This window comes from Oncorhynchus tshawytscha, linkage group LG19 (assembly GCF_018296145.1).
Source record: "Oncorhynchus tshawytscha isolate Ot180627B linkage group LG19, Otsh_v2.0, whole genome shotgun sequence".
NCBI classification, from domain to species: domain Eukaryota; kingdom Metazoa; phylum Chordata; class Actinopteri; order Salmoniformes; family Salmonidae; genus Oncorhynchus; species Oncorhynchus tshawytscha.
In genome coordinates, this window is record NC_056447.1 from 51,274,359 (window position 1) to 51,301,660 (window position 27,302).

General features: G+C 42.4%; 1 protein-coding gene across 1 annotated transcript in view; it reads right to left on the reverse strand.

The window, feature by feature from the left end:
* The window catches only part of LOC112238273 (5'-nucleotidase domain-containing protein 3-like), a 41,894-nt gene extending 16,765 nt beyond the window's left edge, over positions 1-25,129 (reverse strand). The window contains exons 1-5 of the mRNA XM_042301846.1: positions 24,693-25,129; positions 22,061-22,245; positions 1,989-2,119; positions 1,218-1,308; positions 690-827 (exon numbers count right to left, since the gene is read on the reverse strand). Of these exons, the coding sequence (XP_042157780.1) occupies positions 690-827; positions 1,218-1,308; positions 1,989-2,119; positions 22,061-22,245; positions 24,693-25,023 (876 nt within the window). The 5' untranslated portion in view covers positions 25,024-25,129. The remainder of the gene's footprint in view (positions 1-689; positions 828-1,217; positions 1,309-1,988; positions 2,120-22,060; positions 22,246-24,692) is intronic.
* Between the last annotated feature and the right edge of the window lie 2,173 nt (positions 25,130-27,302).

The following is a 27,302-nucleotide window of genomic DNA, read 5'->3' on the forward strand; positions in this document are numbered from 1 at the left end:
GAGGAGGGAAGGGAAGGGGAGAGGAGGTGGGAGGAGGGAAGGGAGGGGGAGGAGGGAAGGGAGGGGGTAGAGGAGGGAAGGGGAAGGGGAGAGGAGGTGGGGAAGGGAGTGAAATTTGAGAAATTGTCTACTCTAGCTTGATATATTGTGATGTGAATGAGTGAGCGGACATGAAGCCAGGTTTTCATCACGATGACACTGATCTGTCACAGACACTGCAGAATGAAACTAAGCAGGTACCAGTCTTCCCTGACAAGCTCATCAGAGGAACAAGCACAACCCAGCCCTGATTTCACTCCCATCTCCTTCTGAAGAGGCAGGCAGAGCCACCAGAGACCAGACAGCTGCCTCTTCTAAAACTAGACTGCCATTTTCAAAAGTCTAAATTAAGCCTCTACTCTGTCACGAAGCACACTAAAAATAACAACCAATGGTCACAACAAGGTTTCACTATTAATAAATGTTAATAAATGTAACTGCCTCATTACTGGAATCCAACTCGTCATAGAGAAGAGCATTATGATGTTGGTCTTCTGGTCTGACCTTCCTGAAAGAGGTCGTGTTCATAAGGGCACAGCGTAGCTTCAGATAGTACCTGTTCATCTCTTTCTGACCGTTTTCTTCCATGTTGTGCCTAAATGAACACAACCGAGGTGTCTTTGGAAGACCACCTGTTGTGCTCTCGTTACCTTGACGTCTTTGTAGAGGTGGACGGGCTCGTAGTCGATATTGTGCTTCATGAAGTAGTCATTAACGGAACACAGAAGGTTCATCTCTGGGAGGGAAAAGATGTCCATATACTGTTTCATTGTGTGGCCATGGGAACTCTAGAAGAAGAAGAAGGTTATGAAAGATCCAGATAGGAGAAGACATTAGTAAAGTGAGGTGTTACTAGGCTACGCAACATCATGTCTGCCAAAACTGACGATAACGCGAGGCCGTGTCTATCTGCCATCAGAAGTAGATGGAGTAGCTAACTATCTAGTGCATGTGAGCTTTGGTTCTGTGTTCTTAGATTACCCATGGTTGGGCTCTACAGGGTAGAAACTGAATATTACAGTATCATGTGTCTGACTGTACGGGGTGAAAACTGTTTATGACTTGGCAATGCAGAGTGGCCTTGCTGCTAGATGTAACGGGGTCAGTTTATCACGGTAACCGAAACAGATTTGTATATAGTGACTGTGGAAGGGTGAAGGAGATCATATGGGCCCTACCTTGCCATAGAAGTCACTCATATTCTCCAGAGGGACATGGCAGCCATCGTACATGGCAATCACCTCCTTGTCTGGTACCGGGTGAAGACCCCTACAGGGGATAAGAGAACACACGTTTGTACTGAGGGATCAAGCTTTTTTTTCTAAACCAGGAAATACAGGTAACGATTAACATCAACTGCATATCAGGCCTGTAAAGTAAACACTGTACATCTACTGTATAGTTACACAGATAAACATGACAGTTACACAGAGAAACATGACAGTATAGTTACACAGATAGAGGATTATCATTGCTTAAAGGTCCAAGGCAGCCGTTTTAAACTCAATGTCAAATCATTTCTAGCTAACAATTAACCTTACTATGATTGTTTTCAATAAAAATGGTCAAAAAGAAACTAAAATTGCTTCTTAGCAAAGAGCTATTTCTCAAGCAAGAATTTAGCTAGGACTGTCTTGGAGTGGCCTGAGTGGGGAGGGGAAAACTAGCTGTTAAAACTAGCTGTTATTGGCAGAGAGGTTTGGAACTCTTTCTTATTGGTCTAACTAGGCAGGCCAAAACTCCATCCCACCAAAACAGGCTGAAATTTCAGGCAGCCTTTTCAAACAGATTTTACACTAAAAGGGCATTATCATAACTTTCACAATTTCATAGTATTATTCCAACCTCATACTGTGGAAATATATAATAAAAAATAAAAAGAGGAAAATCATGTTTTTGACTGCACTAGGCCTTTAATCAATGTATTAATAGTAATAGCTAGACTGTACCTGTATACGGTTCCCAGCTGTATGTAGTGAAATGCATCTATCTTCATCAGCAAAGCCCTTTGGACATCATAGTGCAGTCCTCTGACAACAAAGTTAGGGATGTACTCGTACTCTCGCAAGCCCTCAGGGTACTAAAGAAGAAGAAAAAAACATTTTATTTTAACCTTTATTTAACCAGGCAAGTCAGTTAAGAACAACTTCACATTTTCAATGATGGCCTAGGAACAGTGGGTTAACTGCCTGTTCAGGGGCAGAACGACAGATTTGTACCTTGTCAGCTCGGGGATTTGAACTTGCAACCTTCCGGTTACTAGTCCAACGCTCTACCCTGCCACCCCATGAGAAAATGAGACGTTATCAGTGAAGCTTGGAGAGGAACAGAAACAAGGATCTATGGTTTATCACCATTTATTGGAGATGGACATGTAAACTGTCTAAACTGAAGACACAGATTTTAAAACGCTCAGTCAAATCTTCGTTCTTTGCACATAGGCTTTGCAAAAAGTCCACTTATACCAATTCTCAGAGGAAGATCTTGAAAAGGCTGAATACTTCAAAAAAAAAGAAATTTAAAACACTACTTTAACTCATTCTTCTCCAATGATTTTCTCACCACTATTAGAAAATAATTTGTTAACTTTAACAGACAGACACTGACAGTATAAATAGAACCTCTCTCTATTTGGAAAAATATGGCAAGTGTTGAATCAAATGGGGGGTTTGTCAAGGTTACAAACAAAGACATGGCCTGTGCTTTGTCAAGTCCAACAGAATTACATAATATAACAGTTTTCAGTTAATATGATTTGATTAATATGCATCTGGAGCAGAGTGGTCTTTCATGTGACAGTGAGTGCAGTCTTATGCCAGTGCTAGTTAGGCCTGCCAACGACCAAAGGATTTGGTTGTACTGCACAAACACGACCTGGGGCCGTATCCACAAAGCATCATAGAAAAGGTCCTAGGAATCACGTTAAAAAATGTTTTAGGACAACAACAACAACAACTCTCAACGTAGGTTTTAAGATGACACAGCTGACAAACTGAGCCAGGAGTCGAATCAACTCGTAAAACGTTTCGCTCATCTGGTAATCACAGGTACCGCAAAAGAAAGAGAGAGATGACGTTTATTGACAGTGTTGCAAATGAAAGGGATCAACCAATCGCGATGAGACAAGCTGTGAACTCCATAGAATGCTTCAGACAACCACAGGGAATGTGACTGTACATCAAATGTTGCAATGGTAAATCAATATCATTTCTGCCTATTGCGCTCCAAAGGGAAAACTTGAAATAACATGATAATTTAATTAACCTATCAAAAGAAGAAGAAGTTTATTTATTAGCCTAGTAGTTATTCATTATTTAGGCATATCATGTGAAATGGGCCTTGTGAAATCATTTTCAAAAGCATTCAATGGCAAATTGGCATGCCAATGACCATAGGAGCTGTTTGTGCCATCTTGACAACTCCTATGATTGTTGTGATGTCAGACCATAGGAGTTTTGAGTGACAACGACCATAGGAGTTGGCTATTTATGTTTGTGCCTTCTTGCCAACTCCTATTGACAAAACACGACAAACAGATCTGGGAAACCAGACTAGAAAAACAGACTCTGGTCCCAGATCAGTTTTGTGCCGTCTTGCCAACTTCCTGTGGTCATTTTAATGCCAAACTCGCCCCCCCAGCAAGGAATTGGCAATACAACACAAACTTGGTATAAGCTTTTCCATCTAAACGGACACATGAGCACCAACATGTGAAGTTTATAGGAGCATGTCAAATTGAGTGTCAAATGAAAATACAGAGTCTATATTTTTGAGAAATTAAGTCATATAATTATTTCAAGCATTTTCCATTCTAAAAAATGAGCAGTAAGCAAAGGCTCAGATCATTTTTAATTTCTCTCCCTCATGTAACGAAGATAAAAGTTCACAAAAGTAACATGAAAAGGTAGAGCTACTAATTAGTTACTGTGTGTTTACTGATATCAAGTTTAATAATTATTATGTGATTATTATTTTACCAAATCGGTAGCGGATTTACCAAGAAAATAACAACAGAATTACTGTAATTGAATCCGCTACAATGGGATATCAAAGTAGACACAAACCACAGTTGGGTCACCTGCTACTTCCACTGGCATACTGTTATGTTCAGCTCATAGTGTCTCCTGCTACTGTCCTCTCCTCCACTGACTGTTATGATGTCTTCACTATTATTCTACAATGTAGAAAATAGTCAAAAATAAAGAAAAACCCTTGAATGAGTAGGTGTCCAAACTTTTGACTGGTAATGTATATATATATATATATATATTTTTTTTTTAACACTGTTTGGACTTAGGAGATCTGAAAAAAATGCTTAGGCGGCTCGCCCAAGGATTACAATGGCAGACAAATCACTGGAATGGTCAACAGTAGCCCTGTCAGAGAATCTCAGTCTGCATCCTGGCTCGTAGGGAGATACAATATCTGAGATATAGGATGGGGACTGTACTGTACTCTACTGTGATGTCATAGACATAGACGTCTACGATTGTTTCAGATTTTGCCTGGTCCAGAAAACAACCAAATGCAGACTTGTTTGGGGGCGGAGCTCATTAAAATAATAGCCCGTGTGTAGAATAATAAGGACAATAAAAATAAGAATAATAAAAATAAGGATATTGCATACTTCTACCTTTGTGTACCTATTTAGGATACATCACTATGAAGAGAATGATATTCAGATCCATAATCATGCATTTCTGTATAGTTACAGGTCAGGGACATGTAATTCTGTTACCATAATGCCATTAGCGGAGGTAAATCCACTTCACCTACTGTAATTCAATCGAGTACAGGCTTTACTGAATGAACAAAGATGGAATGCAATATGACATTTGATTAAATAGTCTGTCGAATTGCCTCGTCTCAAGAGGGAAGATCCTAGGAGCCAGATTAGGTGAGGGCAGATAGCCCCAATGCGGTACTGCTGGCATCCAAACAACCCCGCGGGGGTAAAGGAGTTCTGTTGACAGGCATTAAGGATATTATAGCTGGTGGTGGCAGGGAAGTGGATGGCAACAACTGCTGCAGAAAAACAGCAAGTGAGAAAACATGGGTAATTTAACATATAAATACATCCCAAGATTTACACCCCATTGGTTAAGAGAGAAGGAAGTGATAATTGTAAGAGTGAGCCCATAGGTTGAACAGCAAGCGTGAGGAATGTGCATTATTGTGCCGTGCTTATAGGCTATAAGGTCAACAGGTGAAGGACATTTCACAACATGGCTAATAGGAAAGAGGAGAAACAAGACGCTATGATTATGATACGTTAGTATTCATTCCCACTATGCCCGTAGAATATGAAACAGAGTGAATTATGTTATACTTACCGAATGAAGTTAAACGAGCATTCAAACCAGCCTTCCTGATTGAACTTTCCTAAAACTCTATTTCAATCTAGTACATGTTTAACTGAGTGAACAAGAACGACAGAGGGAAGATCCTCGAAGCCAGGTAGGTAGGTAGCCCTACGCAGGAGCGCCGGCATCGAAACCCACCCCAACATAATCAGTTACTTACCAGGGAGAAGGGACGCAACGAAACAACAATTGGATCTAAAGATTAAAAAACAATGACTATCTACATGTAAAATAGACGCATGAAAGAAATATAACAAAAGTGAGATTATACTGTGATGGAAAGTATTATATGTAATTTTCATTAAAACATGGGCGGGCTGAACGCCATGTGTTTAGACGAAATGCTACTTACGCTTGTATGTAGGACCTCTGTAATACAATTTGTATGATATAATGAGACATTGGCTTTGCGTCGTACTAAGTCATACAAAGTGATAGGGACACGTGCCAAAGAGTGTCTGACCGAAAGACAGCCTGCTGAGTGCCTTGATGATGAAAGTGTAATAATGAATGACTATATGAATGAGTTTAAATGGATACTCGCCAACTAAAGTAACTTTTGAAAGCTATGATAAAAAGGACCATTGCTGAGAGGACGGACAATAGATTTGGGCCTAACATATAAGGTGTAGGCAGAGCATGAGGGTGAAGGTTGAATTATATCCTAGCATGGCTACAACTACAGTTCTGAACGAGTGACCAGTGTAGTGTTGAGGTAAAATATTACCCCTTTATATAACTTGAGAGGAGATGAGTGAAAATAGATGCGGGTTGTAGAGAGATGAAAGGAGAATGACGGGGATCAGAGCGAGGTCAAGCAGGAATATATATTAGCATAAGGCATGAGAATAGATTCAGTGTAAGTGCTAGCTATTATGATAGTACCCCAGGAACCTGATTTAAAAAGCTTGAGAGTGAGGCTCTAGTGATTCAGGTTAAAATACCAGATCAGAAAAACCTAAATCACATGAAGGAAATAAAAGCGACAGAAGTTGCGAACTTGCCATTAGAAGGAAACCATGGAAAACCAGTCAAGAAAGACTAGCGAAACGTCAACGCCGAGGGAAACCACCTGAGGGCTACGAGCATATGCTGTAGAACAGGAAGTAGCAGGTAGTTTAGTACTGGGAATAAAAGTGTTGAGATGAAGAAGAGTCGTGCTGACTGAATATGACAAAGATGGCACGTGACAAAGCAACGAGAAGTGTTGCCTGAGAGAGTGTTTTCGCCTAGTGTGCGACATGCTGTTGATATTCCTGAGATGAGGCCCTCGATAAGAGTTACCATTTACCCGTGTTGTAAAAGGGCAACAAACTGCAGAAATGTTGAGTCTGAAGACCTTCCATAAGTAGACGGATAAGAAAGCAGACATAGTAAAAACCTGGACTCAGAGGGCCAACTGTCTATAACACGTAATGAGATCTTAAAGAAAAGGTTCAATTAAAGCATCTTGAGATGATCTGCACTGTTGTAACATGAAAAGGCACTTGAGTAAAAGTGTAAATGAAAAACCTGAGTGTTAACCAAGGACGTGCAGTTGCCAGATGAACCTTGCACGCTAGCAGTGAAATGAGCATTAATACATGACATGAGTAAAGGACCCAACATGGTGGAACCCATTGCTCTTAGCTGGAGACACATTTCCCTCACTAGCTTTAAGCACCAGCTGTCAGAGCAGCTCACAGATCACTGCACCTGTACATAGCCCATCTGTAAATAGCCCATCCATCTACCTCATCCCCATACTGTATTTATTTATCTTGCTCCTTTGCACCCCAGTATCTCTACCTGCACATTCATCTTCTGCACATTCTACCATTCCTGTGTTTAATTGCTATATTGTAATTACTTCGCCACCATGGCCTATTTATTGCCTTACCTCCCTTATCTTACCTCATTTGCACTCACTGTATATAGACATTTCTTACTGTATTATTGACTGTATGTTTGTTTATTACATGTGTAACTATGTGTTGTTGTATGTGTCGAACTGCTTTACTTTATCTTGGCCAGGTCGCAATTGTAAATGATAACTTGTAATCAACTGGCCTACCTGGTTAAATAAAGGTGAAACAAAATTGAAAAACATTTTAAAAATTGCTGGGCAGCCTTAATTTGCAAACTGAAGGTGATGACTATGGGACCAACCGTTGTTAGTTGGGTAGGATGTTAGCTTGCATAGAGAAGCATTTCCCCGAATTAGTTCAGGTAAGATGTAACCCGGTTATTAGAAACTGAAGCTCCACCTGTAACAATGAACAAAAAGTATTAGAAACAAATACATGAAATGAGCATTAATAGGCCTACAGGTGTACAGGCAGCACAACTGAAGCTGAAAGCCACAGTTCTTAATTGATGGATGAATGTCGATGGCCATTCAGTTTGCTGCTGGGAGGCTGGAGAACATAACCATTATTCAAGGTGGAACTGATTGCAAGGACTGACTCAACATATCAAGTTATTGCAGAAGATCTTTTATTAATGAGATGAAATACAAAATGAAATGTAAATGCCTACAGTGATGAGAGTTAAAAGGCAGTAGCCGGTCTACTGAGCTCATAAAGTACGGATTAAATATATATTTTTAATTAGTCACTGGAGAATCAATTGATGAAATGACTGTGATATTGCATAAGAACCACTTGTGAAATGATGCATTTCATCCAACTTAATATCAAATACAAACAACTATGCTTACAGACTTTAGGAGCGATGTTGTCTCTGATTATTATAAGATACTAATGCATGATGGCTGGTGATGGAGTGTTGGCGTGGCCAATCAACAAGCTGCTCCTGAGTTCACTTTGGTTCCAGTCCACTCCTATATAACCATATAGCTGTGAACAGAGCAAAGGGTCTGTTTTTTTTTAACCTTTATTTAACTAGTTAACAAGTCAGTTAAGAACAAATTCTTATTTACAATGATGGCCTACCAAAAGGTTGTATACAGTTGAAGTCGGAAGATTACATACACCTTAGCCAAATACATTTAAACTCAGTTTGTCACAATTTCTGACATTTAATCCTAGTAAACATTCCCTGTCTAAGGTCAGTTAGGATCACAACTTTATTTTAAGAATGTGAAATGTCAGAATAATAGGAGAGAGAATGATTTATTTCAGTTTTTATTTCTTTCATCACATTCTCAGTTGGTCAGAAGTTTACATACAATCAATTAGCATTTGGTAGCATTGCCTTTAAATAGTTTAAATTGGGTCAAACGTTTCGGGTAGCCTTCCACAAACTTCCCACAATAAATTGGGTGAGTTTTGGCCCATTCCTCCTGACAGAGCTGGTGTAACTGAGTCAGGTTTGTAGACCTCCTTGCTCGCACACGCTTATTCAGTTCTGCCCACAAATTTTCTATAGGATTGAGGTCAGGGCTTTATGATGGCCACTCCAATACCTGGACTTTGTTGTCCTTAAGCCATTTTGCCACAACTTTGGAAGTATACTTGGGGTCATTGTCCATATGGAAGACGCATTTCCGACCAAGCTTTAACTTCCTGACTGATGTCTTGAGATGTTGCTTCAATATATCCCCATCATTTCCCCTCCCATCTATTTTGTGGAGTGCACCAGTCCCTCCTACAGTAAAGCACCCCTGCAACATGATGCTGCCACCCCTGTGCTTCATAGATGGGATGGTGTTCTTTGGCTTGCAAGCTTCCGCCTTTTTCCTCCAAACATAACAATGGTCATTATGGCCGAACAGTTCTATTTATATTTCATCAGACCAGAGTCCTTTTCTCCAAAAAGTATGACCTTTGTCCCCATGTGCAGCTTTTTTTATGGCGGTTTTGGAGCAGTGGCTTCTTCCTTGCTGAGAGGCCTTTAAGGTTATGTCGATATAGGACTCGTTTTGCTGTGGATATAGATACTTTTGTACCTGTTTCCTCCAGAATCTTCACAAGGTCCATTGCTGTTGTTCTGGGGTTGATTTGCACTTTTCGCACCAAAGTACGTTAATCTTTGGGAGACAGAGCATGCTGCGTGGTTCCATGGTGTTTATACTTGCGTACTATTGTATGTACAGATGAACGTGGTACCTTCAGGCATTTGGAAATTGCTCCCAAGGATGAACCAGACTTGTGGAGGTCTACAATTTTTTTTCTGAGGTCTTGGCTGATTTCTTTTGATTTTCCCATGATGTCAAGCAAAGAGGCACTGAGTTTGAAGGTAGGCCTTGAAATACATCCACAGGTACACCTCCAATTGACTCAAATTATGTCAATTAGCCTATCAGAAGCTTCTAAAGCCATGACATCATTTACTGGAATTTTCCAAGCTGTTTAAAGGCACAGTCAACTTAGTGTATGTAAACTTCTGACCCACTGGAACTGTGATACGGTGAACTATAAGTGAAATAATCTGCCTGTAAACAATTGTTGGAAAAATGACTTGTGTCATGCACAAAGTAGATGTCCTAACCAACTTGCCAAAACTATAGTTTGGTAACAAGACATTTGTGGAGTGGTTGAAAAATTAGTTTTAATGACTCCAACCTAAGTGTATGTAAACTTCCGACTTCAACTGTACATGACCCTAAGCATGATGGGATGTTAATTGCTTATTTAACTCAGGAACCACACCGGTGTGGTAGCACCTGCTTTCAATATACTTTGTATCCCTCCATTTCCTCCTGTGTTTCCATGGTTTCGGAAGTTACCTGTTTGTGTAAACAAAGGAACAGTTGGTTATAAGGGACTTTTAACCAATGGTGGTCTTTGAACCAATAAGAAGAGAAAGAGAAAGAAAAAGAAAAGATATAAACTAATGAGTTGAATATCTTGACAATTTGAGTGGTTGAAAAATGAGTTTTAATGACTCCAACCTAAGTGTATGTAAACTTCTGTCTTCAACTGTATATAAGGTGCCACAGTTGACACTGCAAGTCAGAGAAAAAAAACAAGCCTGGAGGTCGAAGGAATTGTCCGTAGAGCTCCGAGACAGGATTGTGTTGAGGCACAGATCTGGGGAAGGGTTCCAAAAGATTTCTGCAGTGTTAAAGATCCCCAAGAACACCCTCCATCATTCTTAAATGGAAGAAGTTTGGAACCAACAAGACTCTTCCTAGAGCTGGCCCCTCCGGCCAAACTGAACAATCGGGGGAGAAGGGCCTTGGTCAGGGAGGTGACCAAGAACCCGATGGTCACTCTGACAGAGCTCCAGAGTTCCTCTGTGGAGATGGGAGAACCTTCAAGAAGGACAACCATCTCTGCAGCGCTCCACCAATCAGGCCTTTATGGTAGTGGCCAAGACGGAAGCCACTCCTCATTAAAAGACACATGACAGCCTGCTTGGAGTTTGCCAAAAGGTACCTAAAGGACTCCCAGACCATGAGAAACAAGAGTTTCTGGTCTGATGAAACCAAGATTTAACTTTTTAAACTAAATGCCATGCGGAAATATGGCAGCATCATGCTGTTGGGGTGTTTTTCAGCGGCAGGGATTGGGAGACTAGTCAGGATCGAGGGAAAGATGAACTGAGCTAAGTACAGAGAGATCTTGATGAAAACCTGCTACGGAGTGCTCAGGACATCAGACTGGAGTGAAGGATCACCTTCCAACAGGACAATGACCCTAAGCCCACAGCCAAGACAATGCAGGAGTGGCTTCGGGACAAGTCTCTGAATGTCCTTGAGTGGCCAAGACAGAACCCGGACTTGAACCCAATCGAACATCTCTAGAGAGACCTGAAAATAGCTGTGCAGTGACGCTCCCCATCCAACCTGACAGAACTTGAGAGGATCTGCTGAGAAGAATGGGAGAAACTTCCCAAATACAGGTGTGCCAAGCTTGTAGCGTCATACCCAAGAGGACTCGAGGCTGTAGTCCCTGTCAAAAGGTGAGTCAACAAAGTACTGAGTAAATGGTCTGAATACTTTCTGAATACACTGTATGACAATAATATTAGACTGTATTTTTTATTTAATTTTTTAATTTTACCTTTATTTAACTAGGCAAGTCAGTTAAGAACAAATTCTTATTTTCAATGATGGCCTAAGAACAGTGGGTTAACTGCCTGTTCAGGGGCAGAACAACAGAGTTGTACCTTGTCAGCTCGGGGGTATTGATTTGGCATGTTAGCCGCTACAATGAAGGCTATATTATACGCATGCATTGCGTGCAGAACTTAAGAATAAAGTGCCAATGAGTAATGATGAACATTGCCAGATAAATATAGGCCAATCATGATTATAGGGCAGTGGCGGTCATGACATTTTGTCAGCAGGCTATTGTCAAGCAAATGACTGCCGATCTCACGATAATTGACCACTAATGTTGTTGTTAAAAAAAAAAAAGGTATCTCCAGGCTTTCATGTTTTGCATCTCCAGGTCTCCACACATACAAACCGCTGATGTTCGCCTTTGGAACATCCACATCTACTAAATATACACTGAGTGTAAAAAAAAAACATTATGAACACCTGCTCTTTCCATGACATAGACGGTGTGACATAGACCAGGTGAATCCAGGTGAAAGCTATGATCCTTTATTGATGTCCCCTTGTTAAATCCACTTCAATCAGTGTAGATGAAGGGGAGGAGACAGGTTAAAAGAAGGATTTAAGCCTTGAGACAATTGAGAGATGGAAGGTGTATGTATGTGTGCCATTTCAGAGGTTGAATGGGCAAGACAAAATATTTAAGTGCCTTTGAACAGGGTATGGTAGTATGTGCCAGGCACACCAATTTGTATCAAGACGCTGCAGGGTTTCTCACACATCAGTTTCCTGTGTGTATCAAGAATGGTTCAAAGGTCATCCAGCCAACTGGACAACAACATGGCCCAGCATCCCTGTGGAACGCTTTCAACACCTTGTAGAGTCAACATGGCCCAGCATCCCTGTGGAACGCTTTCAACACCTTGTAGAGTCAACATGGCCCAGCATCCCTGTGGAACGCTTTCAACACCTTGTAGAGTCAACATGGCCCAGCATCCCTGTGGAACGCTTTCAACACCTTGTAGAGGTGAAGACTCTAGTCATTGGCGACTCCATTACCCGCAGTATTAGACTTAAAGCGAATCATCCAGCGATCATACACTGTTTACCCGGGGGCAGGGCTACCGACGTTAAGGCTAATCTGAAGATGGTGCTGGCTAAAGCTAAAACTGGCGAGTGTAGAGAGTATAGAGATATTGTTATCCACGTCGGCACCAACGATGTTAGGATGAAACAGTCAGAGATCACCAAGCGCAACATAGCTTCTGCGTGCATATCAGCTAGAAAGATGTGTCGGCATCGAGTTGGTTGAAAACTGTTTTCTGCCCCTCCCAAAAGATAGAATTTGTAGATAATTGGCCCTCTTTCTGGGACTCACCCACAAACAGGACCAAGCCTGACCTGCTGAGGAGTGACGGACTCCATCCTAGCTGGAGGGGTGCTCTCATCTTATCTACCAACATAGACAGGGCTCTAACTCCTCTAGCTCCACAAAGAAATAGGGTGCAGGCCAGGCAGCAGGCTGTTAGCCAGCCTGCCAGCATAGTGGAGTCTGCCACTAGCACAGTCAGTGTAGTCAGCTCAGCTATCACCATTGAGACCGTGTCTGTGCCTCGACCTAGGTTGGGCAAAACTAAACATGGCGGTGTTCGCCTTAGCAATCTCACTAGGATAAAGACCACCTCCATTCCTGTCATTACTGAAAGAGATCATGATACCTCACATCTCAAAATAGGGCTACTTAATGTTAGATCCCTTACTTCAAAGGCAATTATAGTCAATGAACTAATCACTGATCATAATCTTGATGTGATTGGCCTGACTGAAACATGGCTTAAGCCTGATTAATTTACTGTTTTAAATGAGGCCTCACCTCCTGGCTACACTAGTGACCATATCCCCGTGCATCCCGCAAAGGCGGAGGGGTTGCTAACATTTACGATAGCAAATTTCAATTTACCAAAAAAAATGACGTTTTCGTCTTTTGAGCTTCTAGTCATGAAATCTATGCAGCCTACTCAATCACTTTTTATAGCTACTGTTTACAGGCCTCCTGGGCCATATACAGCGTTTCTCACTGAGTTCCCTGAATTCCTATCGGACCTTGTAGTCATAGCAGATAATATTCTAATCTTTGGTGACTTTAATATTCACATGGTAAAGTCCACAGACCCACTCCAAAAGGCTTTCGGCGCCATCATCGACTCAGTGGGTTTTGTCCAACATGTCTCTGGACCCACTCACTGTCACAGTCATACGCTGGACCTAGTTTTGTCCCATGGAATAAATGTGGTGGATCTTAATGTTTTTCCTCATAATCCTGGACTATCGGACCACCATTTTATTACGTTTGCAATTGCAACAAATAATCTGCTCAGACCCCAACCAAGGAACATCAAAAGTCGTGCTATAAATTCACAGACAACACAAAGATTCCTTGATGCCCTTCCAGACTCCCTCTGCCTACCCAAGGACGCCAGAGGACAAAAATCAGTTAACCACCTAACTGAGGATCTCAATTTAACCTTGCGCAATACCCTAGATGCAGTTGCACCCCTAAAAACTAAAAAAATTCTCATAAGAAACTAGCTCCCTGGTACACAGAAAATACCCGAGCTCTGAAGCAAGCTTCCAGAAAATTGGAACGGAAATGGCGCCACACCAAACTGGAAGTCTTCCGACTAGCTTGGAAGGACGGTACCGTGCAGTACCGAAGAGCCCTTACTGCTGCTCGATCATCCTATTTTTCTAACTTAATTGAGGAAAATAAGAACAATCCGAAATTCCTTTTTGATACTGTCGCAAAGCTAACTAAAAAGCAGCATTCCCCAAGAGAGGATGACTTTCACTTTAGCAGTGATAAATTCATGAACTTCTTTGAGGAAAAGATTATGATTATTAGAAAGCAAATTACAGACTCCTCTTTAAACCTGCGTATTCCTCCAAACCTCAGTTGTCCTGAGTCTGCACAACTCTGCCAGGACCTAGGATCAAGAGAGACGCTCAAGTGTTTTAGTACTATATCTCTTGACACAATGATGAAAATAATCATGGCCTCTAAACCTTCAAGCTGCATACTGGACCCTATTCCAACTAAACTACTGAAAGAGCTGCTTCCTGTGCTTGGCCCTCCTATGTTGAACATAATAAACAGCTCTCTATCCACTTGATGTGTACCAAACTCACTAAAAGTGGCAGTAATAAAGCCTCTCTTGAAAAAGCCAAACCTTGACCCAGAAAATATAAAAACTATCGGCTTATATCGAATCTTCCATTCCTCTCAAAATTTTTAGAGAAGGCTGTTGCTCAGCAACTCACTGCCTTCCTGAAGACAAACAATGTATACGAAATGCTTCAGTCTGGTTTTAGACCCCATCATAGCACTGAGACGGCACTTGTGATGGTGGTAAATGACATTTTAATGGCATCGGACCGAGGCTCTGCATCTGTCCTCGTGCTCCTAGACCTTAGTGCTGCTTTTGATACCATCGATCACCACATTCTTTTGGAGAGATTGGAAACCCAAATTGGTCTCCACGGACATGTTCTGGCCTGGTTTAGATCTTATCTGTCGGAAAGATATCAGTTTGTCTTTGTGAATGGTTTGTCCTCTGACAAATCAACTGTAAATTTCGGTGTTCCTCAAGGTTCCGTTTTAGGACCACTATTGTTTTCACTATATATTTTACCTCTTGGGGATGTTATTCGAAAACATAATGTAAACTTTCACTGCTATGCGGATGACACACAGCTGTACATTTCAATGAAACATGGTGAAGCCCCAAAATTGCCCTCGCTAGAAGCATGTGTTTCAGACATAAGGAAGTGGATGGCTGCAAACTTTCTACTATTAAACTCGGACAAAACAGAGATGCTTGTTCTAGGTCCCAAGAAACAAAGAGATCTTCTGTTGAATCTGACAATTAATCTTAATGGTTGTACAGTCGTCTCAAATAAAACTGTGAAGGACCTCGGCGTTACTCTGGACCCTGATCTCTCTTTTGAAGAACATATCAAGACCATTTCGAGGACAGCTTTTTTCCATCTACGTAACATTGCAAAAATCAGAAACTTTCTGTCCAAAAATGATGCAGAAAAATTAATCCATGCTTTTGTCACTTCTAGGTTAGACTACTGCAATGCTCTATTTTCCGGCTACCCGGATAAAGCACTAAATAAACTTCAGTTAGTGCTAAATACGGCTGCTAGAATCCTGACTAGAACCAAAAAATTTGATCATATTACTCCAGTGCTAGCCTCTCTACACTGGCTTCCTGTCAAAGCAAGGGCTGATTTCAAGGTTTTACTGCTAACCTACAAAGCATTACATGGGCTTGCTCCTACCTATCTCTCTGATTTGGTCCTGCCGTACATACCTACACGTACGCTACGGTCACAAGACGCAGGCCTCCTAATTGTCCCTAGAATTTCTAAGCAAACAGCTGGAGGCAGGGCTTTCTCCTATAGAGCTCCATTTTTATGGAACGGTCTGCCTACCCATGTCAGAGACGCAAACTCGGTCTCAACCTTTAAGTCTTTACTGAAGACTCATCTCTTCAGTGGGTCATATGATTGAGTGTAGTCTGGCCCAGGAGTGGGAAGGTGAACGGAAAGGCTCTGGAGCAACGAACCGCCCTTGCTGTCTCTGCCTGGCCGGTTCCCCTCTTTCCACTGGGATTCTCTGCCTCTAACCCTATTACAGGGGCTGAGTCACTGGCTTACTGGGGCTCTCTCATGCCGTCCCTGGAGGGGGTGCGTCACCTGAGTGGGTTGATTCACTGTTGTGGTCATCCTGTCTGGGTTGGCGCCCCCCTGGGTTGTGCCGTGGCGTAGATCTTTGTGGGCTATACTCAGCCTTGTCTTAGGATGGTAAGTTGGTGGTTGAAGATATCCCTCTAGTGGTGTGGGGGCTGTGCTTTGGCAAAGTGGGTGGGGTTATATCCTTCCTGTTTGGCCCTGTCCGGGGGTGTCCTCGGATGGGGCCACAGTGTCTCCTGACCCCTCCTGTCTCAGCCTCCAATATTTATGCTGCAGTAGTTTATGTGTCGGGGGGCTGGGGTCAGTTTGTTATATCTGGAGTACTTCTCCTGTCCTATTCGGTGTCCTGTGTGAATCTAAGTGTGCGTTCTCTAATTCTCTCCTTCTCTCTTTCTTTCTCTCTCTCGGAGGACCTGAGCCCTAGGACCATGCCCCAGGACTACCTGACATGATGACTCCTTGCTGTCCCCAGTCCACCTGGCCATGCTGCTGCTCCAGTTTCAACTGACCTGAGCCCTAGGACCATGCCCCAGGACTACCTGACATGATGACTCCTTGCTGTTCCCAGTCCACCTGGCCATGATGCTGCTCCAGTTTCAACTTCCACCTGACTGTGCTGCTGCTCCAGTTTCAACTGTTCTGCCTTATTATTATTTGACCATGCTGGTCATTTATGAACATTTGAACATCTTGGCCATGTTCTGTTATAATCTCCACCCGGCACAGCCAGAAGAGGACTAGCCACCCCACATAGCCTGGTTCCTCTCTAGGTTTCTTCCTAGGTTTTGGCCTTTCTAGGGAGTTTTTCCTAGCCACCGTGCTTCTACACCTGCATTGCTTGCTGTTTGGGGTTTTAGGCTGGGTTTCTGTACAGCACTTTGAGATATCAGCTGATGTACGAAGGGCTATATAAATAAATTTGATTTGATTTGATTAGAGTCAACATCGCCCAGCATCCCTGTGGAACGCCTTCAACACCTTGTAGAGTCAGCATGGCCCAGCATCCCTGTGGAACGCTTTCAACACCTTGTAGAGTCAACATGGCCCAGCATCCCTGTGGAACGCTTTCAACACCTTGTAGAGTCAACATGGCCCAGCATCCCTGTGGAACGCTTTCAACACCTTGTAGAGTCAACATGGCCCAGCATCCCTGTGGAACGCTTTCAACACCTTGTAGAGTCAACATGGCCCAGCATCCCTGTGGAACGCCTTCAACACCTTGTAGAGTCAACATGGCCCAGCATCCCTGTGGCGAGACAAAAAAATAATTTGCCGACCTCCTATATCTGCAAAGTGGAATAGTATCCGAGACTATACAGTGTTGGCCCACAATGTACTTTTATGAATGTAAAAGAGGCAATTTACTGTTCATCCCTGTCATTTACTTACATCCATTTCTGTTAAGACATTAACTACAGTTATTTACCATTCTTATTCTCGCAGTGAAAATGTTTGCAGAGTTCACAACCTGCTACACTTCTGAGAAACAAGTTTTGGTTTATTTCGTAACCATCAGTTACACGACCCATGTGAGCAATGAGAATGTGTCTGGTTTCTCTGTCCTGTTAATGTTGACGGAGCACGCATAGAAGTACCTGGCCTGCTTCTCGCCAATGTCAAATGTAGGAAAGTGCCCATTTGGAGATGTCTGATTTCTGATTGTTTTAACTCACCAACACTAATAAGGTGTGCTTCTCAGTCATTCTTTTCACGGTAATTCAACGACATTGATTATATATATATATATATATATATATATATTTTTTTTTTTAATTTTTTTTTTTTTTTCCATTCAAAATGCCAATTTCATCTTCATACTATACCATAGTTGTCCCCTCAAATAGTTTCCTTGTCAATTAATCATATTTTTGACTACGTTCAGAAAAGTCTAAGGTAGGACTAGGTTTTTTAATACGTTTTAAGAAAAGGAGAAATAGTTACAGTGCCTTGCGAAAGTATTCGGCCCCCTTGAACTTTGCGACCTTTTGCCACATTTCAGGCTTCAAACATAAAGATATAAAACTGTATTTTTTTGTGAAGAATCAACAACAAGTGGGACACAATCATGAAGTGGAACGACATTTATTGGATATTTCAAACTTTTTTAACAAATCAAAAACTGAAAAATTGGGCGTGCAAAATTATTCAGCCCCCTTAAGTTAATACTTTGTAGCGCCACCTTTTGCTGCGATTACTGCTGTAAGTTGCTTGGGGTATGTCTCTATCAGTTTTGCACATCGAGAGACTGAAATTTTTTCCCATTCCTTCTTGCAAAACAGCTCGAGCTCAGTGAGGTTGGATGGAGAGCATTTGTGAACAGCAGTTTTCAGTTCTTTCCACAGATTCTCGATTGGATTCAGGTCTGGACTTTGACTTGGCCATTCTAACACCTGGATATGTTTATTTTTGAACCAATTCCATTGTAGATTTTGCTTTATGTTTTGGATCATTGTCTTGTTGGAAGACAAATCTCCGTCCCAGTCTCAGGTCTTTTGCAGACTCCATCAGGTTTTCTTCCAGAATGGTCCTGTATTTGGCTCCATCCATCTTCCCATCAATTTTAACCATCTTCCCTGTCCCTGCTGAAGAAAAGCAGGCCCAAACCATGATGCTGCCACCACCATGTTTGACAGTGGGGATGGTGTGTTCAGGGTGATGAGCTGTGTTGCTTTAACGCCAAACATAACGTCTTGGTAGATTTGCAGTGGTCTGATACTCCTTCCATTTCAATATTATCGCTTGCACAGTGCTCCTTGGGATGTTTAAAGCTTGGGAAATCTTTTTGTATCCAAATCCGACTTTAAACTTCTTCACAACAGTATCTCGGACCTGCCTGGTGTGTTCCTTGTTCTTCATGATGCTCTCTGCGCTTTTAACGGACCTCTGAGACTATCACAGTGCAGGTGCATTTATACGGAGACTTGATTACACACAGGTGGATTGTATTTATCATCATTAGTCATTTAGGTCAACATTGGATCATTCAGAGATCCTCACTGAACTTCTGGAGAGAGTTTGCTGCACTGAAAGTAAAGGGGCTGAATAATTTTGCACGCCCAATTTTTCAGTTTTTGATTTGTTAAAAAAGTTTGAAATATCCAATAAATGTCGTTCCACTTCATGATTGTGTCCCACTTGTTGTTGATTCTTCACAAAAAAATACAGTTTTATATCTTTATGTTTGAAGCCTGAAATGTGGCAAAAGGTCGCAAAGTTCAAGGGGGCCGAATACTTTCGCAAGGCACTGTACTTGTGTCTGACGTGCACTGATGACTTTGATTGACAGGTGCTTTTATGGGCGTGTGCACGCTGATTCTCTCTATTAGGCCCACATGTCCTTTCCCGAAAATGTCCGAAAGTAGCCTGTCTGAACTCCCATCTCTTTAATAAGAATCAAACACTCCTGTCGTGATTTAATCTTGTTAAAAGGCCTATTTTTAGTAGCTTAAGCTAAATTATTTATCTCATTTTATGCGTCCTGTCTTTAAAGAACATATGCAAAGGCCATCGAATGACCGCAGTAAGCAAGGTTTGTGACGTCATGAGAATATTTGGGAAAAGTAGGAGAAAACCCATCGGACTTCGTTTGAATGATTTTGTGCGTTGAAATAAGATCTGTATTGATGGGTTCTGGGTTTTGACTCCTAAACTTTAAATATAATTAATTATCAGGTATCCTATGGAAATATTGAGTGCCATAGTCTGGTTATCTGTCTCCCGACCCCTCCTGTCACAGCCTCCAGTATTTATGCTGCAACAGTATGCTCCCTCTAATTCTCTCTCCCTCCCCTCCCAGAGGAACTGAGCCCTGTGACCATGCCTCAGGACTACCTGACCTGATGACTTCTTGCTGTCCCCAGCCCAGCTGGGCATGCTGCTGCTTCAGTTTCAACTGTTATGCCTGCGGCTATGGAACCCTGACCTGTCCAACGTGCTACCTTGTCCCTGACCTGCAGTTTTCGACTCTCTCTCTACCGCACCTGCTGTCTAACTCTGAAAGCTGGGCTATGAAAAGCCAACTGACATTTACTCCTTTTATTTGACCAGGTAAGTTAACTGAGAACACATTCTCATTTACAGCAACAACCTGGGGAATAGTTACAGGGGAGAGGGGGATGAATGAGCCAATTATAAGCTGGGTGACCAATTAGGTGACCATGATGGTAGGAAGGACAGCTTGGGAATTTAGCCAGGACACCAGGGTTAACACCCCTACTCTTACAATAAGCACCATGGGATCTTTAATGACCTCAGAGAGTCAGGACACCGGGGTTAACACCCCTCCTCTTACTATAAGTGCCATGGGATCTTTAATGACCTCAGAGAGTCAGGACACCCGTTTAACATCCCAGCCGAAAGACAGCACCCTACACAGGGCAATGTCCCCAATCACTGCCTTGGGGCATTGGGATATTATTATTATTTTTAGACCAGAGGAAAGAGTGCCTCCTACTGGCCCTCCAACACCACTTCCAGCAGCATGTGGTCTCCCATCCAGATACTGATCAGGACCAACCCTGCTTAGCTTCAGAAGCAAGTCAGCAGTGTGATACAGGGTGATATGCTGCTGACTCCTGAGGTGCTGACCTGTTGCACCCTCTACAACCACTGTGATTATTATTATTAGACCCTGCTGATCATCTATAAACGTTTGAACAGCTTGGCCATGTACTATTATAATCTCCACCCAGGACAGCCAGGAGAGGACTGGCCACCCCTCAGAGCCTGGTTCCTCTCCAGGTTTCTTCCTAGGTTCTAGGGAGTTTTTCCTAGCCACCGTGCTTCTACACCTGCATTGCTTGCTGTTTGGTTGATTTAAGGCTGGGTTTCTGTACAGCACTTTGTGACATCAGCTGATGTAAAAAGGGCTTTATAAATACATTTGATTGATTGATCTGTAGGAGGAATGTATATAGTGGAGGCAATTAAGCTTGAAATGTATTGAGTAAAGTAAGAGCAACAACATGTGGCAGGCACTGATAAGGGTGGAGATATGTGGTTCAGTGAGGAAGGGGGCCGAGGTCAGGTCAGGTCACAGTAAGTGCTACCACGAAACTCTCTGATGAAGAGGATATGCTGTAGCCTGTGATAAGAGGTTTTAAAGACGGCTGGATAGCCGCCTGCACCGAGTCGTTGGTCACGGCAGTAGCTAGAGGGGCCCGGGTGGAGATGGCTGCAGAAGCTGAATAGGGAGCAGAGGGGCCCGGGTGGAGGCGGCTGCAGCAGCTGAATGGGGAGCAGAGGGGCCCGGGTGGAGATGGCTGCAGAAGCTGAATGGGGAGCAGAGGGGCCCGGGTGGAGGCGGCTGCAGCAGCTGAATGGGGAGCAGAGGGGCCCGGGTGGAGGCGGCTGCAGCAGCTGAATGGGGAGCAGAGGGGCCCGGGTGGAGGCGGCTGCAGAAGCTGAATGGGGAGCAGAGGGGCCCGGGTGGAGGCGGCTGCAGAAGCTGAACAGATAGCAGAGGGGCCCGGGTGGAGGCGGCTGCAGAAGCTGAATGGGGAGCAGAGGGGCCCGGGTGGAGACTGAATGGGGAGCAGGGGGCTGCAGCAGCTGAATGGGGAGCAGAGGGGCCCGGGTGGAGGCGGCTGCAGCAGCTGAATGGGGAGCAGAGGGGCCCGGGTGGAGACGGCTGCAGAAGCTGAATGGGGACCAAAGGGGCCCGGGTGGAGATGGCAGCAGCAGCTGAATGGGGAGCAGAGGAAGAAGGACCACAGCCTTGCGTCTTAAAATGTTGGTTTTTGTTTGGCATACATTTTAAAGTGAACAAATCTGAGTCAAAGCATAATTCTGTTACCGTGGAATTTCCCGTATGACAATTACCATAAGAGTTGTCAGCAGTAACAGATCTGGGATCAGGCTACTGCTCCTCTGTTGTGCCACTTCATCTCTGTCACATTAAAATGCCCTCTGCTACAGATCTGATCTAGGACCAGGCTAGAGGAACAGACATTACCCTGTGCTCCTGGATGAGGATGTCCCTGGCGATGTTAAAGATAAGGGTGTGGAGGTGTCTGGAGTAGAAGGCCAGAGTGTAGTCATAGTCAAACCCATAGATCTCGATGTCACCCAGACTCATCTCGTTGTTGGCAAAGATGGTGTCTGGGTTCACACTGTTCTTAGATATCACAGGGATCAGGGCTAAATGAGAAGGAAAAACAAGAGGGTGGAGAAGAAGAAGAATTACATGCATGTTTTACATTTCTTCCTCAAGATTTCTTGGTGTTGTGTGTCAATGTTGGTAAAAAAAAAAAAATATTGCCCCTCTGCAAATGAATACAAGCCTCTGTCATGCTCTTGTCGATTAGTGACATTTGAAATCATTTGTCAACACTATCATATAGGTTTCTAGATAAAGGAGATATGAAAACACCAATGCACCCTGAAAGTCTGCATATTTATTCATTTGTTATATATTTTTTATTTTAGGTCTGCATAAGGTATGTGTATTGTAGGTATGTGCATATAAGATATGTGTATTGTAGGTATGTGCATATAAGGTAATGTGTATTGTAGGTATGTGCATATAAGGTCATGTGTATTGTAGGTATGTGCATATAAGGTATGTGCATATAAGGTATGTGTATATGTAGGTATGTATGTATATATATAAGGTATGTGCATATAAGGTATGTGTATTGTAGGTATGTGTATATAAGGTATGTGCATATAAGGTATTGTAGGTATGTGCATATAAGGTATGTGCATATAAGGTAATGTGTATTGTAGGTATGTGCATATAAGGTAATGTGTATTGTAGGTATGTGCATATAAGGTATGTGCATATAAGGTATGTGCATATAAGGTAATGTGTATAGTAGGTATGTGCATATAAGGTATGTGTATTGTAGGTATGTGCATATAAGGTATGTGTATTGTAGGTATGTGCATATAAGGTAATGTGTATTGTGTAGAACAACGGTCAGTAGGGGGACCCCTGACCCATTGCTTTGATATGTTCCACACGATGGGCTCATTTCCAGAGACAACGAGATGGAGAGTAGGTTATCACTGTGCAAAACAACATGCCAGTGTCACAGTCTATGTCGATTCAGTCGGTGTCAACATCAGCTTCACAGTGTGACACAGAGAGTCCTGGTCACTCGCCATCAGGTGACATGTCCAGTGTCTCCCAACTGGTACAATAATGAGTACATGTTAAAATAACGACAATAATCCTACAATAAATCAAATCAAATGTATTTATAAAGCCCTTCGTACATCAGCTGATATCTCAAAGTGCTGTCCAGAAACCCAGGCTAAAACCCCAAACAGCAAGCAATGCAGGTGTAGAAGCACGGTGGCTAGGAAAAACTCCCTAGAAAGGCCAGAACGTAGGAAGAAACCTAGAGAGGAAGCAGGCAATAACTGGTACAATAACAGTGCCCCCCCCCCCTCTTTACACCACTGCTACTCTCTGTTGTCATCTATGCATAATAGCTCTACCTACATACTACCTCAAATAACCGGTGGCCCCGCACATGGGCCCTGTATCGGTACATCCCAGCAAATAACCGGTGGCCCCGCACATGGGCCCTGTATCGGTACATCCCAGCAAATAACCGGTGGCCCCGCACATGGGCCCTGTATCGGTACATCCCAGTAAATAACCGGTGGCCCCGCACATGGGCCCTGTATCGGTACATCCCAGCAAATAACCGGTGGCCCCGCACATGGGCCCTGTATCGGTACATCCCAGCAAATAACCGGTGGCCCCGCACATGGGCCCTGTATCGGTACATCCCAGCAAATAGTTGTTATTTCACTGTTGCTCTTTAATTACTTGTTACTTTTATCTGTTATTATTATTATTATTATGTGTAATTTTTTTAAAACTGAATTGTTGGTTAGGGGCTTCGTAAGTAATCATTTCACTGTAAGGTTTACTACACCTGTTGTATTCAGCATTTCACTGTAAGGTTTACTACACCTGTTGTATTCAGCATTTCACTGTCAGGTCTACTACACCTGTTGTATTCGGCATTTCACTGTCAGGTCTACTACACCTGTTGTATTCGGCATTTCACTGTCAGGTCTACTACACCTGTTGTATTCAGCATTTCACTGTGAGGTCTACTACACCTGTTGTATTCAGCATTTCACTGTGAGGTCTACTACACCTGTTGTATTCAGCATTTCACTGTCAGGTCTACTACACCTGTTGTATTCAGCATTTCACTGTCAGGTCTACTACACCTGTTGTATTCAGCATTTCACTGTCAGGTCTACTACACCTGTTGTATTCAGCATTTCACTGTCAGGTCTACTACACCTGTTGTATTCAGCATTTCACTGTCAGGTCTACTACACCTGTTGTATTCAGCATTTCACTGTCAGGTCTACTACACCTGTTGTATTCAGCATTCACTGTGAGGTCTACTACACCTGTTGTATTCGGCGCACGTGACAAATACACTTTGATTTGAAGTACTTATTACAATAACTGGTACTTGTTATTAACATGCCACCGCTGGTACAGTGAGTAACAAGTTGCGCCTAGCTTCTTTCAAAGGAATAAAAATAATTAGGGATTGGACATTATTGTTTAACATCCTCAATCATATGGATTCAACAGATGCATGTCCTACCTTCGGTCTGTTTTTTGGTTTCGTTGTAAATAGACCACAACCAGTTGGTCATGTCTTGGCCACTTGCAGAAGTGGTACACATAGTAGCTTCCTTCGCATAGTTTTTGGCACAGGGTTGTTCCGCCAACACTTGGCCGATGAACCTACTGCGGGATACCGCACTGAAATTCCGCTCCCATAACCGAGCCTTCTTCCACGGCGTTCGGTTTCCGAAGTACCGTGGTATGTCGTGCTGCGCGTGGAAGGCATTGTAGCAATTGAAAAACTTCTGCAGAGAATCCTTATTCTTTAACAGACTCGAAAATGACAGTGACAAGGGCGTCATGGTCATGGATATCGTTCCCTTCGGGTTGTCGGTAGCTTCTGTCTACGTCGTGGGATTTGGGTAAATGCATGCGGCTACAGCGCCGTTATGTATATAAATACAGAAACAGAATGCGCTAGTGTTCCGCCAGCAGCATAAATGATGACGTCACTGTTGTATGGTAATGTAAACGTTCAAAATAAAAGCCCGCATTTCAAAACATTTTAATGTGGATAACTAATTTAAAATATATAGAATTTTAATCAATGGCCACCTCTATTGTGACAGCAAGAAAATGCAATGAGTAATTTATGAAAACAAATAAATAATATGTTTTAAAATATAGTTTTTTAATGTAACCTTTATTTAACTAAGCGAGTCGGTTAAGAACAAATTCTTACTTACAATTACGGCCTACCCCGGCCAAACCTGGCCAATTGTTTGAGTTTGAGTTTATTTTTATTTTTACAGGGACAGTGCACATTAATCAACGTTTCAGTAAAAGTGCCGGTTTTAGCCAGCCGGCTAATTTTCAACCGCAGTCCCTGGGCAGGTTATTAAAAACAATTACAATATAGACAATAGCAACATAGAACAAGCAAGACATAGCATACAGACAGAGCAACATAGGACAAGCAAGACTTTGTGCGCCGCCCTATGGGACTCCCAATCACGGCCAGATGTGATGCAGTCTGGATTCTAACCAGGTACTGCAGTGATGCTTCCTGCACTTTTGCAGCCAAAATTTACTGACACCGGTCATATTCAACGGGTGTTGCGCGTTTGTAAATCCATCAGTTATTCTGCACTCAGACAAGAGTGCTCTGAAATCGGAGTAGAAAGCCACAGGGAACGCACCCACAGAGAGCTACGGTAGTTGCCTTGGTAACTAAACAAATAGACTTGATAGTTTAGCTAATCAATCCATCAGTCCTATCACAGATAGATCAATGACAGTTTAGTTATACACATCTTTGGGTCCTAACTTGCTATTATGAAAATCTAATTCAAACAATGACAATAATGTTTTCAAGTCAACTTTTGCTTTCAAAAGCAGCTCAAACATAGAACATGTAAGAATGAACTATAGCCAGTTGAATTATACCTTGCTGATATACCTTGTGCATTAAAGGGAATTATAAACTGGGTTATAAACTCCGCTAAGCGTCATGCCTGAGGACAGCCCCTAGCCGTGGTGTATTGGCCATATACCACACCCCCTGTGCATTATTGATTAAATAATGCAATCTCTACAATGCCCATCAAGCCTATCAGAAATGAGTATTCAACAATGCCATGGTATAATTAAGTGATAATGCCCGAGAAGCTGGTGTTAGGAGGATATATTGGCATGGGTGTTGTTAGGCAGGAGACAAAGTTGAGGGCCGGAAAAACCGTGCCAATATATCCTCCAAACACTGGTTTCGAGGGCATTATCACTTTTATACAACAGGTTACCAACATAGTCAAATAATGATTGACATATTTTCATTAACGTTGTTTTGATTAATTTATTCATACAACGTCATCCTTCTACAAGATATAGTCCCGACACAAATCTAAGGTTGCTAACAACCGTAGCATTCAGGATTAGACCCACCTGTTGTATAAATTACCGTAATCAAGTACTGGGATTCAGGGAGAACAGTCTTCCTACTACTTTCCAAAGTGAGGCAGGATTTATTTCTATAAAAGAAACCAATGTTGATTTGGATTTTTTTTCTTCAGTTTTTCAAAGTGTGTTTTAAAACACAGCTTATCACAGCCAATCCAAATACCCAAGTACTTATAATGGATAACTTGATCAATTTGGGCTCCCTTCAATGTGCAAATATGCAGGTCCTCGGGATCAAAATGATGAGACCTAGAGGACAACATAAACTTGATTTTATTAGCATTTAGCACTGGTTTAAGATCAGTAAGCGATATTACAAATAAAATAAATTCAATTATTCAGAGGGGGTATTACAAACAAAATACATTCAATTATTATTAATGCTGAGGAAAACTGTTGTAGTGCACTAGAGTGCAAAAGAAAATATAGATTCCCAAAGTTCAAAATGTCTTTGCAGGGGGACTCTTATTTAAATAAATAAAGATCTGCGCTCGTGCTGCATAACATCCTGCTGCTAGGAGAACGGTAATACAGAATCCGTACCTCCTAGCTCGTCAGTGGCTACATGACTTCCACTCTGCCTGTCAACCAATGACTTTTTATATAAATGTGAACAGAGCCTATCAGTAAGAGGTTCATTATCTGTTCATGTTGAAGCCAAAGACAGTACAGTAGTTTTCGAAACTCCCCG